Source organism: Piliocolobus tephrosceles, chromosome 12, assembly GCF_002776525.5.
Source record: "Piliocolobus tephrosceles isolate RC106 chromosome 12, ASM277652v3, whole genome shotgun sequence".
In the NCBI taxonomy this organism is placed as follows: domain Eukaryota; kingdom Metazoa; phylum Chordata; class Mammalia; order Primates; family Cercopithecidae; genus Piliocolobus; species Piliocolobus tephrosceles.
In genome coordinates, this window is record NC_045445.1 from 43,830,249 (window position 1) to 43,845,064 (window position 14,816).

The 14,816-nt window shown below is 35.7% G+C and overlaps 1 protein-coding gene across 2 annotated transcripts in view; it reads left to right on the forward strand.

The window, feature by feature from the left end:
• AMMECR1 (AMMECR nuclear protein 1) overlaps positions 1-14,816 on the forward strand; it is a 132,948-nt gene that overhangs the window by 99,448 nt on the left and 18,684 nt on the right. For both annotated transcript variants that reach the window (XM_023203065.2, XM_023203066.2), the window contains one exon: positions 12,902-13,016. In XM_023203065.2, the coding sequence (XP_023058833.1) occupies positions 12,902-13,016 (115 nt within the window). The remainder of the gene's footprint in view (positions 1-12,901; positions 13,017-14,816) is intronic.

Here is a 14,816-nt window from a genome sequence, read left to right on the forward strand (position 1 = left end):
AAATGAAAGATGTAGACTAGATGATCTCTAAGCACTTCTAGCTGACCTTTGGTTAACCCCATGACTTTAGGGGGCCTTGTTCTTAGAGGATAACTATTATGATTTCTAATATAATATAGTATTAGTTTTGTCTATTTCATGGGACTGTTTTGAGGTTCAGCTAGGATAAAAGATGTGAAGATGCTTTGGAAACTATTAAGAATCATATGAAACAAAGATGATATGAGTAGTTTAAAGGATTCTTTCCTCCAAAGATACCATATAGTGATAAAAATTAAAATAATTCCATTTAAATGAATGTGAGGCCAATTACAGAGGCCATAAAAACAGACATGCAGTTACACTTACCATAGATAAATATGCCATTTAAAAGTACACAGATCAAGGAATGATTCAATAAACATTGATTGATTGGTTAGGCAGCTAGGCTGTGGGGATGAGGTACTCTACTTTTCTTCCTGATTCCCCTTGTGCTTGTCAAGTTTGAAAGAAACAGGCAGTGGATCATGTTCTTTTCTCTGTCACTATCACCCATCCACTCCCCGAAGGTTGGAATAGAACATTAAAACCTGTACAGAAGGGAATGGGTCATCTTGACCCAATGGCAGAGTATGAGAACATGAGGCCGCCTTGCATACTGGCTTGTCAGACTTGGCCTCGCCAGCACTAGGTCAGTGAAGGCAGCTGCTGTATGCCTTTGTCTTTGTGGTCCTCTTCTCTTCCTCCACCCCCATTCTGTTCTTTCATGTCCTTCTTGTGACCTTTTACTATTCTTTCTTCCTTACCTCACTAGAGTAGAAAAGAGGAAAGCATACAAAAAAGGTGGGGAAAAGGAAGAAGAGAAAGGAAAATAAAGATTAAAAACTTCACAATGAGTTAGTGGAGGCTGGGATCCTCTCTCTTTCTCTTTCTCAGTATGACAGACTTGATAATTTTGCTTTGTACCTCATCTTTAAGTTTAACTTCATTCTTTTCTTTAGTTACCTTTAGTCCCCGAGCAGTGACATATGCAGACAATTATAAACAGGCCACATGATAGGAACCAGTGTCCTACCTCTCAGCAGACTTGTATCATCTAGGACTGGCAATAGTTTTAGAAAGGACAACTGAACCAGCCTAACATGACACATAAGTTAGAGTGACAACACGTTTTGCAGTTTATAGAGTTCAATTAATAGATTTGATTGCCATGGAAAGAGGGAAGGAAAAGAATTGCATGACTCTTAATACTGAGTATGAGAGAGCTTATTCACACAGGTTGGAAAAGCAAAATTAAAAAATCAGAAACAGGCCCACCAACCTAGGTATGTCCAAAACTAGTACTTTGGTAACCTATTATGACTTCCAGCAGATACAGTTTCAAAATTGTGGAAAGGCTTCAGAATAAGGGAAGGCTTAGCATCCCACTAATAAGGCTTATTAAGTTTAGATAAAACAGATGTTTTTCAGTGGTAGCAGCTCTGAGTCACCAAGATCGAAATGGAGAAAGAAGAGAACAAAAACAAGCTAACACTCTCATTAAAAAGGTACCATTTTTCTTAGGCATTTTCAGAACCTGCTTACATTTATACTTAATACTTTCAGTTAAATCCTGTGAATGGAAGCATTAATTGGGGAAAAATTCCTTAAAACTGATTAAATGTGTATACATTTATGTTGATTTGCTGACATTCTGAAAGTGGTACTATGAAAAGAGAATGGGATTTAGAGGCAGGCGGTCCTGACTTCATATGTCAGCTCTCTTACCTGTTTTTTTTTTTTTTTTGAGATGGAGTCTCTGTTGCCCAGGCTGGAGTGCAGTGGCACAATCTCAGCTCATTGCAACCTCCACCTCCTGAGTTCAAGTGATTCTCCTACCTCAGCCTCCTGAGTAGCTGGCATTATAGGCGTCCACCACCATGCCAGCTAATTTTTTTTTTTTTTTTGTATTTTTAGTAGAGACGGGGTTTTACCATGTTGATCAGGCTGGTCTTGAACTCCTGATCTCATGATCCACCTGCCTTGGCCTTCCAAAGTGCTGGGATTACAGGTGTGAGCCACCATGCCCGGCCAGCTCTCTTACCTGTTTTTACAACCATTGGCAAGTTACTAAATCTCACTGATCATCACTGAACCTCAGCTTCCTCCTCTACAAAATGAGTTGTTTGAGGACTAAACAAGATAATACATGTATAGTACCTTACTCACAGTAAGTACTTAGCAGATATTGGCTCTTTGAGATTTTAAGCTGCTTTTGCTCATAGTACCATGTCTAAATATCTTAGGACCAGTCTTCTAGAGCTTGATTAGGAGCTTTAGGCCATCCAAAGAGGGATGCACCTGAAAGATCCCTTGTGGGGTGAGACAAAAATATTAGAAATTATATTTATGATCATTTTAGATAAAATATAAGAAAGTATTTAAACTCCACTAATATTTAACATATGGATTGACCCTGATGCTCTCCTTTGGTCCATGTTGGAGAGTCACTGTCATATACTCTAAATGAGGGATCCTGAGAAAAGTGTGAGATTTCATGATTTGGTGAGATTTCATAGTGGCATGTACATTCTTTTGCTCACTTTAGGCATATTGTAACATATTTCAGTTTACATGTACCTAGTTAAATAGATTTCTGGTTCTTAGTACAGGTTGAGCATCCCAAATCCAGAAATCTGAATTACTCCAAAGTCCAAAACTTTTGAGTACCAATGTAACGCTTAAAGGAAATACTTCAGATCTCAGAATTTTGGATTTGGGATGTTCAACTGATAAAATGCAGATATTCTCACATCCCCAAAAAATCCCAAGTTTGAAACACTTCTAGACCTCAGCATTTTTAATAAGGGATATTCCAACCTGTGTAATCTTCATCCTGTGGTTTCTTTGCAGGAATCTTCTTAAGCTGTGTGACTATTGTGTGTTGGTCAGCTAAAGCTAGATAAACTAATCCATGCAGAATGGACAAGTGGCTTAAGATTCCTGCAAGGGAGAAAATGGGTTGATGATAATAGTAATAATGCAAGGGCAAGAAAATGGTGAACTAGCTGACACTTCTATGAGTTTCCTCTTAATTTAGCCAAGTCATGAAGTGAAAACAAAAATAATCTAATCAGATCTGACAAGATGTCAGCCCCAAAACAAGAAAGAAAAGATCAAGAACATTATTTGATTTATACCCACTGTCTTCAATAACAAAGCCTACTGTAAGTATCATGCTTTGATATATTAGCCTGTGATAGTAGGACAAGTATATACTTTATAAATATACATATTGAGGATGTGTGCTCAAACTTTTCTTAGTGATAGGAATACTCAGTCAAAACTGTTTGGATCCTGGTGATGACAGATGACATTGTCAGTCAATCCCCATGTGGTAGTGAGGACATGTCCTGCAGTTCTGAAGGGATTCAATGGATTTTTTTTTAATTTAAAAAATAAAATAAAAAACAAATTAAAAAAAAAAAAAAAACAGCTTGGAGACCGCTATGTTAAATGAGGAAAATGGTTGCTGCCTATGGAATCTCTCATCTCTCATTCTATATCTGCTGCTTAGGAATTATTTTTCTTGTTTTTTGTTTTGTTTTTTACCTAAGGATTTTGTTATGGTATGAATAGTAGGATAGAGAGTAATATATCTAAATCCATCAAACATGATTTAGGAAACTTTATTTCTTGATAAACTTTTCTTCTACAGAAGTAAAAGACCAATTCCTGCCCAAAAGATTTAAAAACTGTAGTTGAAGAAAACTAAGAAAATGTTTCAAAGCAGCATATGAATCCCTGCCTGCAGGATAATGGAAACTCTTGGTGAAGATGTACCTTACTTGATGTAGATTTGTTTGTGAAAAAAAATAATATATATATATTTCTGTAAAACGCCCTGTAACTCTGAGTCAGTTGGTAACCAGTAAACCAGTAGCAAATTGTAAAACAAATCTTTTCAAAAAGAGCGCTAACCTGCTGATTATTCCTCTCAGCATTCCTATAGCATGATTTTAACAAGTATTTTATACATATCCACATATTATTTAGTAATCTACTATTCTTATATTCTCCATGGCTCTTTGCATAATAAAAAGCATATAGCGGGTGTTTAATACTTATTTTGAAAATGGAAGAAAATGAAATGAAAACACCAGGACCTGGAAAGGTAGCTATTATCCCCCGAGATGGCCACATTTAATTCCTAGAGAAGATAACTTGTTTAGTTCTTCCCATAGCACAGCTTAGTCCTGTGGCTTCCTTCCTTTCACCAGAGCCATAATATGGGGCAGCCCTGTGGACATAAACTTACCAAATAGATGGATGACCAATCAGAGTTCTTTGACAGCCACTACTTATTGAGTAGGTTAGTAAAGGCACTTATGCAGTTATTATTATTTTATTTGTTACAGTCGCTCCATTAGGTGGATACTATTATGATCTCCATTTCATAAATGAGGAAATGAAGGCTGGCATAGATTAAGAGACTTGCCTAAATGTCACACAACTAGTGTGTAGTGGAGGCAGGATCCAAATGTAAATATATCTGACTCCAGAACCCAAGCTGTTGGCCATTCTAATAGGTTATGTTCTAGAGAACTGTGAAATTGCACTCATTAATTAATGATTACTTCAATTTTGCATTTTTGGAGCTATATTTATTGGCATAAGTCACAGAGAACTGTTGTTATACCTTGGAGACACACTTTTGATGGGTCTGGGGAAATAATACTAATTTGGGATTGTAGACCAGGTTTCTAAATTCCAATTCAGTTCAAGAGGTGGTTCATTCAGTTTTGTAGTATATCCTAACTTAAGAGAACACATGGATGAGATCCCTAGAAATTTTGCCAGTGTGTGTGTTACACAGTCTCTTGAAGGTAGAGACAATCTCATATCTTCACATTTCCAAGCTTATAATTGTTAGTGGTCATATCGTAATCTTTTCCAAACCCACACATTTTTTCTTGCCGAGGCCTTGAGAGCACTGTTGTTACGGTGTTCAGTAACAAATGACCCAGTTATATTGAGTTTTAAAGGTGAACCAGAGTCATAAAGAGAAAATTAAAATATTCATTTTACTTTGGCAGATTTTCATCAGAAAAACATAATTTAAACAAAAATAGTTTCTAGTAGTTCATTTCTTAAAAAAAGGTAGAGTAAATCTAGAAACTCTGCAGAGAAAGCATTATGTAGACATTTTGTAGAGGGAAATAAGAAATACTTTCCGTATATACAAACATTTAGCCATCTGTTTCTTTATGTATCTTTTATTTTCCAGTTTTAGCTCTGCTCCACTAAATCAAATTCAGACCCAATTCTCATAATTTAGAGGGGAGGAATTCGTGGCCTAGGAGGCAGATTCTGATGATACTTGCTGGTCCTCACAGCTGGCAGCTCACAGGGAGTTTTCCCTTCCTGGTGGGCAGCTATGGCTATCTCCTAGAGAGTAGAGGCTTTTAAGAATTCAAGATCACAGCATTTCAGGAACTTTAAATCAGAGGGCAGTAAGTGATAACATTCTAAAGCCTAAGTGAATCTCATAGGATAGGAGCCCGATAATATATATCAAAACCTACTGAACCTGTTGTCCTTTATCTCCCTCTCCTCTCACTTACTTTTCCTTTCTCCCTTTCTTGCTTTCTCCTTGTTTCTTTGCATGTGTCTCTATTTGAGCCCTTTCTAAGTGTCCCCTTTCTTTGTACTTTCTTTTTTTTTTTGTTTGTTTGTTTTTGTTTTTTGGTTTTTCTCTGTACTTTATTTTAAATACATAAAGTTTTAAATGATACTCATTTTTTTTTCATCTGGTGGTAAAATACCGGTGCAACTTTTAGTCAAAATAAAGTTTACCACAGATGTAAATGAATTTTCCCAATTGAAAATGACTCTTCAGCTGCCAGTAAATAAAATTTCTCAACCTATCTTAGGTGAAAAAGAACTGATAGTTGTCATTATAAGCAAAAATATAAAGTATTATAGCATTGTCTACATTGTTCCTTACAACATAAACTTTAAAAAACTTTTTTTATTATACTTTAAGTTCTAGGGTGCATGAGCACAACGTGCAGGTTTGTTACATATGTATACATGTGCCATGTTGGTGTGCTGCACCCATTAACTCGTCATTTACATTAGGTATATCTGCTAATGCTATCCCTCCCCTTCACCCTCCCCAAAATAGGCCCTGGTGTGTGATGTTCCCCTTCCTGTGTCCAAGTGATCTCCTTGTTCAATTCCCACCTATGAATGAGAACATACAGCGTTTGGTTTTCTGTTCTTGCAGTAGTTGAGAATGATGGTTTCCAGCTGCATCCATGTCCCTACAAAGGACACGAACTTATCCTTTTTTATGACTGCATAGTATTCCATGGTGTATATGTGCCACATTTTCTTAATCCAGTCTGTCACTGATGGACATTTGGGTTGATTCCAAGTCTTTGCTATTGTGAATAGTGCCGCAATAATACATATGTGTGCACAATACACACACATATATAATCATTTGGGAATATACCCAAAGGATTATAAATCATGCTGCTATAAGGACACCTGCACACATGTGTCCTTATAGCAGCATGATTTATAATCCTTTGGGTATATACTCAGTAATGGGATGGCTGGGTCAAATGGTATTTCTAGTTCTAGATGCTTGAGGAATTGCCACACTGTCTTCCACAATGGTTGAACTAGTTTACAGTCCCACCAACAGTGTAAAAGTGTTCCTATTTCTCCATGTCCTCTCCAGCACCTGTAGTTTCCTGGTTTTTTAATGATTGCCATTCTAACTGATGTGAGATGGTATCTCATTGTGGTTTGATTTGCATTTCTCTGATGGCGAGTGATGATGAGCATTTTTCATGTGTCTGTTGGCTGTATGAATGTCTTCTTTTGAGAAGTGTGTGTTCATATCCTTTGCCCACTTTTTGATGGGGTTGTTTGTTTTTTTCTTGTAAATTTGTTTGAATTCTTTGTAGGTTCTGGATAGTAGCCGTTTGTCAGATGAGTAGATTGCAAAAATTTTCTCCCATTCTGTAGGTTGCCTATTCACTCTGATGGTAGTTTCTTTTGGTGTGCAGAAGCTCTTTAGTTTAATCATATCCCATTTGTCAATTTTGGCTTTTGCTGCCATTGCTTTTGCTGTTTTAGTCATGAAGTCCTTGCCTATGCCTGTGTCCTGAATGGTATTACCTCGGTTTTCTTCTAGGGTTTTTATGGTTTTAGGTCTAACATTTAAGTCTCTAATCCATCTTGAATTAATTTTTGTATAAGATGTAAGGAAGGGATCCAGTTTCAGCTTTTTACATGTGGCTAGACAGTTTTCCCAGCACCATTTATTAAATAGGGAATCCTTTCCCGATTTCTTGTTTCTGTTGGGTTTGTCAAAGATCAGATGGCTGTAGATGTGTGGTATTATTTCTGAGGGCTCTGTTCTGTTCCATTGGTCTGTATCTCTGTTTTGGTACCAGTACCATCCTGTTTTGGTTACTGTAGCCTTGTAGTATAGTTTGAAATCAGGTAGTGTAATGCCTCCAGCTTTGTTCTTTTGGCTTAAGATTGACTTGGCTATGTGGGCTCTTTTTTGGTTCCATATGAACTTTAAAGTAGTTTTTTCCCCAATTCTGTGAAGACAGTCGTTGGTAGCTTAATGGGGATGACATTGAATCTATAAATTACCTTGGGCAGTATGGCCATTTTCACAATATTGATTCTTCCTATCCATGAGCATGGTTCTTCCATTTTTTTGCATCCTCTTTTATTTCACTGAGCAGTGTTTTATAGTTCTCCTTGTGACTTTTGCACTTTCTTTGCCTCCTACTTCTGTTTTCAGCTTCTTGCTTTTCTCTTCATTTTTCTTTTTACATATTCCTTTTTCCTTTTTCTTTCTCCCCTATCTTCTCTTCCTTTCATTCCATCCCTTGGTTCTTTCCTCTGTTCCCCATCATATCATATTAAGCATATATATTAAAATTAATAAATGTTAATGTTCATTGCGCAGCAAGAAGGTTTTATTTATTACTGTAAAAGGAAAACCATCTCCCATTTAAGTAACACTGTACATATAGCTTACAGTTGAAACTTTTCTTTTGAGTAACAGCCCTCACCAAAATAAGGTACCTTTTCTCCTTCCTTAAGCATAATTGTGTCTTTTGTTCTTCCTCTCTACCTTAGGTTTGATGAATAGACACATTTTTACATTTTGTTTTGTGTCCATTGCTTCTTGAATTTTAGAAAGCTAAAATTGCTACTTAGAAAGAGAGGTAGTTAATTTTTCAGATGTGGGTTTAGGATTCTAGTATTCTGAGTTTCTGAGGTTCAAACATGCCACATATGCATTCTATTCCAGAAGCTCTAGCAGGGAATGACAGAATATGGAATTTCCTGGTGGTTGAAACCCCTCATGAAGAAACTGCTTTTAGTTTTAGACTAATACATAGTTGAATTGTTTCTCTTTGCCTGTCCAAACAGGGATTTTTAATTACTTCATTGTCCTGAAAAATAGTAATATGTAATACGAAGCCCCTCTCAGTTTGATAACTTTCTAGCAGTTAATCGATTAAGTTCAACAATGTTTTAGAAAGTGAATGAACAAGTGAACGAATGACTAGACAGGGTCCCTTAAATTATTTCTGTTGCATGCGACTTTTTCTATTTTCAGCGACTTTTTTTTCTTTTTAGCATAGTTTCCAGGCACTGTCACAAACTCTTTAGTTCTTTCATAGCTAAACTCTTAATATCTTTTCTTCAAATGTTCATTTTTATGAAAGTACTACATAACATTATTTAACTTGGACAAATGTTAATGCTCCTTCTCAATTAGGTGAGGTGTATTCTTGAGAAGGTGCCAATTTGAATTGAATATATTTGAATTTGGTATGTGAACTAAACTGTGATTGTTTAAAACTTATCCATCCAATGGGTGATGGAGCAGCTGACTGGTTTTATATGTAAGTGTTTTGTTTTGTTTTGTTTTGTTTTTCTAGCAATATTTAAACATTAGAAAATGACTTCCTATTCTAACAAAGAGAAATTCATATGAATTTACTTACAGGACCCCCTTGTCAGTTCCTTAGACTGCCTAGAATTTAAATTGGCAGATACTACTTCGGTATAAAATGCTTTCTATGGACAGTATTAATATTTTAAAATGTTTTACTCCTGCAAATTTCCAGTAGACAGGAAGTCTAGCTCTGTTTATCCTTTGGCTACTAATGAATGCTACTGAATGATTATTTATCATCTTAGATAGAGGTACCACAGGTATGAGATCAGAATTGCCAAGTAGGGCAAGCATTTAATTTTAAAATTTGAAAACAAATCCATGCAAAGGTGACAACTAAAATGTAGATACTCGAAAGAATTTTGGACTTGAGTCAGAAAATCTTGGTTGTATCCCTACCCTTGTCATTAACTTAGCCGAGTCACCTTGAGTAAGTCACTGCCCAACTCCAGATTACAGTATTCTCTCTAAAAGCACAATTTCAACATTGCATATTCTAAAAAGAGCTTGGTTAAGGAAAGCTTGGCTGAGGAAAGCTGAATCTTATTGTTTATCAGCTATCCACACCAGCCTGGCAGCTCTGAGGTCAGTCTCCAGCTGTATTTTCATCTTTTTGTAATCTCTTAAATCCTTGCTAGGCTTTCATTGCTAGTTCATTTCCCTAGAAATTTACATGTGGAGACATTGAAGACTTCCTACCTTTGGAATTTTTCTGTGTTCATGAATTTAATGAAAAATTACTTAGAGCTGGCTAAAAAATGCAAGAATCAAAAGTCTTATTTAAATGTCTCTGTAAAATCAGACTATTCCCATCATGACTAACAAACCTTTACTATTTCAGAGCTTTGAAATCAGTATATTTGAATCTTGACATGGTGAGGCACCATTGTCATTTTATCCCATTCATTGTTCTAGCATTTTCCCACTAACTCCTTGTTCTAAACATTCTTCTTTTTTTTTAAGCCTAGAATGAGTGAACAACAAGGCTCCATGTTATGAGAAAAGCATTGTAGCCTGATCCTCACTTATGTTTTAGGTATTTGAAAATTTCATTGATTTGAAATAGTTTGAATTGCACTGAGCTAAAATTTATCTTTTATTGGTCTGCTAGGAAATGAACTAAACAAAATGATAACGTGCCTCAAAGTATTGAGACATTAACTGTATAGCGACTTCAGCATGTGTATTTTTAAAATGAAACAGCTAGAGCTAGGTACAAAATGTGCTTCATTAAAAAAGGTCTAGCATTATATTCAAAAGGTCAGACAACAACAAATATTGGTGTGGATGTGGAGAAACTGGAACTCATACATTGCTGCTGGGAAAGTAGAATCGTGCAGCCATTGTGAGAAATAGTTCATTGGTTCCTCAAAAAGTTAAAGGTAGAATTACCTTTATGATCCAGCAGTTTCACTCCTGTCTACCCAAGAGAAATGAAAACATACATCCACATTAAAACTTATATGTCAATTCCCTAGCAGCATTATTTATAATAGGCAAAAAGTGGGAACAGCCCAAATGTCCATCAACCCATGAATAGGTAACAAAATTTGGTGTATCCATACAGTGAAATATTATTAGGCAATGAAAAGAATGAAGTACTGATACATGTTACAACATGGATGAAATCTCAAAACATGCTAAGTGAAAGAAGCCAGATGCTAAAGGCAATATATTGTATGATTTCATTTATACAGAATGTCCAGAATAGGCAAATCCATAGAAACAAAGTAGATTAATGGTTTCCAGGAGCTGGGAGTGGTGCCAATATTCACTGACTGCTATTGGGTACATGCTTTTTTTTAAGGATGATGAAAATGTTCTAATATTGAATAATGGTGATGGTTGCACAACTGTGAATATACTAAAAGCCATTGAATTATATACTTTAAAAGGGTGAATTTTGCGGTATGTGAATTATATCTCAATAAAAGTGTTATGAATTAAAAACATTAGTGACTGTATTACTATAACTATTTGAAATTATAAAAGTATATTTAAATTACATTTTATGCCAGGACTAGGGGTGGGAGGAATGGGGAGTTAGTATTTAATGGGTACAGAGTTTCAGTTTGGAAAGATGAAAACGTTCTGGAGATGGAAGATAGTGATAGATACACCACAAATATATTTAATTTTACAGAACTATATACTTAACAATGGCTAAAATAGTAATTTTATGTTATGTATATTTTGCCACAGTAAAAAAATCCATAACCCCTTAAAATTATATTTTATATTATTCTAATGAATAATGTGTCTTTTACTCTCTTTTTCTTCTTTTAACAGTAAAACTGAAAATGTGATTGGCCTTTTGTTTTTTATGCATAGTTATTCTGGTCTGTGTTTTAGAACTTCTTTCCTGTGTGGGGTTGGGGGGTGCGGGTTGTTACACACACACGTCTTTATCTTGGCTTTGAATGAGAACTTGGAAGTATTTTTTTAAACTTTTATTTGTCAGTAGGAAAATAAAAGAAGCCAAACCATAGGAAATTTACGTCATTAAATTATAAAATAGTGAAATGCTGTTCTCAGAGTATGAATTATCACAGATTTCCTGATTTTCTTGGTTAATCTTGGCTTCTTGAATGGGAAAAACATTTATACTTTTATACGTCTATAACATCTCTATATCTTCCTGTAAGCATTTTCCTTTGTATAGCAGGATAAAATGAGCACCAAAATGTGGTGCAATATGAAAATGCAGTGGATGAGCTTCAGAATGCAAACAAAGGGATGGGAAAATGAAAAAAAGAAAATTCAGCGTGAGAAAGTCACTGAAAAAGAAATTAAATTCTTTCCAAGGCTATGGAACTATGTTATGACCCAAGCAGTTTGTAGAGTCTGAGTTTGTAACCTCTGAGGATTAATCCATGAAAATATTTCTAAGCCTGGCTCCTATCTAGGACATTTGAAGATGGATGTTATGAATACCAGTAGTGCCATTAATATAGTAGGCAATCAGAAGTATGTTTGTTTTTCTTGATCAGGAAGTGGTTTCTTTTAAAAGTACAAGGAACACACACACTGTGTGTGTGTGTGTGTGTTTTCTATTCCGTTGCAGGAAGAATTACAGTTTTTCCACATTTTACAGTGGGGTTTTTCTAGAGTTTGGCACTATGATATACTACACTTGATTACAGGATCCAATCAGAGTTGATGTACTCAAATTCATTGACGTGATTCATGGTCTCCTAATCATACTTTTATTTCCTAGATTAGCCCTATTTCCTGTAGTTTCACAATTTTTGCGTCATAGGTTAAATTATCCTTTATAGGGGGCCTGAAATTCTTATGGGTATTTTTAGTCTATAATTTGCATTATTATTTCCATTTTCTTTGTTTTTTTTTTTCTTGAAGAAAATGAAATTTCGATCTTCCTTTGAATTCTTTGAGTGCTGTTCTGTGGTGACTGGCCTTCCTAGTATAATCTTTTTTTTAAAACAATATTGTGTATATGTGTATGTGTATACATATATATGCATACACACACACACACATATATGTGTATACATACACACATACATATATATATAATTTATTTTTACTGCCACCAGCACTAGATCCAGAAACCTTCCTGCAAGTTTCCACTAGTCGAGTTTTTATTCTTCTCAAAAGCAAAATAAAACATTTTTAGATTCTACAAGTAGCAGGGAAAGACATCAGGAAATGGCTGTACAGGAAATGTAATTGATGATTCACTCTTTACAATTGAAGTGGTCACAAGATTGGCTAACAAACACAATCTATTAGATGAAAAAAAAGGTGACTTCTAAAATCTTTGGGGAATTTGAATACATTTGAAGCTTATTGGTACCTTTGACATCTTACTGATTCTTTTTGAAACTCTTACCCTTTTCAGACAATTGTTTGCATTTGAAATTGGCAACTTTCATATCCAGTGATTGCTTTAATATTTGCTTTGTTTTTTTTTAACAGTGCCCTTAAAGATAGCCGTTTTCCCCCAATGACAAGGGATGAGCTGCCACGGCTTTTCTGCTCAGTGTCTCTGCTCACTAACTTTGAAGATGTCTGTGATTATTTGGACTGGGAGGTAAGATTATAGAAAAATTTTAAAAGAAAAATAAAGGTAACGCTTGAGGAGATGTTAAAAATTAGGCCCAGAAAATAACTCTTTCAGCCCATTCTCTATTGTAATGGAGGTCGAGAGTAATATGGATGAATAAACCTCACAGTTAAACGAGATATAAGTAAATGAGTTTTTTAAAGGACAAAGTGCCACATGTTGTTATAATCCCCAAACTGAATTTGGTTTTCATTTTTATCCTACTACCTCACCAAAGCACCTCATAAAAGCTGTTAATAAGTAGTAAGGACTGACTGGAATTTATTTCTCCTCTTACTTTCATTCTGGTGCACTCTGGTATAACCGCCACTAAGTAACTAGTTGGTCACAGGATACATCTCAGAAACAAGAAGAAATAGTTAGGATAATACACCATTTGGGGGAATCAGCTTGTGATGATAACAAGGTATTGATTAACTAGAGTTAAATAACGTGAATTCATTCTTGGCTACCTTAGTTTATATACTTAAACACTGTAACAAATAATACTACGGTTATTTCTAGGGTATCTCTGTGCATTGCTATTATTAGAGTAGCTTATATTGATCATATTTTTATTCTTCTTTACGTGGAGTTGGCTAACATTGTTAGTGAAGTTCAAAGGTTCTCACCATGATTTGTTTTGGTGGCTGGGAGGAGATGTTGAGTGTAGGTCTATTGGGTCTATGAAATTTTACACACAAACACACCCATATTACTGAATGCCTATTGTATTCCAGGCAATGTGCTACATGTATAAAAGTGGTAAGATTTGGTTCCCACCATGAAGCATCTCCTAATTTAATGGCAAGTAAATGTGTATAGAAAGTATGAAGAAATAAGTGCTATGAATGAAACAATGGGAACTCAGTGATAAACATAGCATTCTGTCGCACACATACATTCATAAATGGCATTATTGTATCCTTATGACAGATTTTAATTCTGCTGTTTTAGAAGGACCATTCCCCATAGTAACTGAACTATTCTGCCTTGGGGACAGATCACTCTCTTCACAGTTTATTATAAGAGTTGAATTTAATTTTGGCTTTGCCCTGGTTCCTTGTGAGACTTTGAACAATTTACTTACTCCACTGCAATTCAGTTTTCTAATATACAGAATAAGACATTTATAAGGTTCTTCATTTGAAAAAAAAATCTCTGTGATAGAAATTATTGTTGTTATACCAGAGCTATTTAAAAAGTTTTCGGGAATGGGGTGAAAAAAAAAAAACCTTTTCTACAGAGAGTAGGATGCAGAAGTCCCCTCTGGGTTTTGTGATAACATTTTCTGGAGCATTATCAGAATATGAACACATCTTAGGATTTTTGCAAAGGAAGAAATCAAATAAATTCATACTGTTTTTCCTACCAAAGTTGGAATGGGAAAACCTTTTGTAAACTTGACATTTCTAATTTATTATTATTTTTTTTTTTTTTTTTTTTTTTTTTTTTGAGACGGAGTCTCGCTCTGTCGCCTGGGCTGAGAGTGCAGTGGCCTGATCTCAGCTCACCGCAAGCTCCGCCCCCCGGATTCACGCCATTCTCCTGCCTCAGCCTCCCCCAGTAGCTGGGACTACAGGCGCCCGCCACCTCGCCCGGCTAGTTTTTTGTATTTTTTAGTAGAGACGGGGTTTCACCGTGTTAGCCAGGATGGTCTCGATCTCCTGACCTCGTGATCCGCCCGTCTCGGCCTCCCAAAGTGCTGGGATTACAGGCTTGAGCCACCGCGCCCAGCCTGATTTATTATTTTCTATAAGTTTGTTGTTCTTATTTGACTTTTCTTAA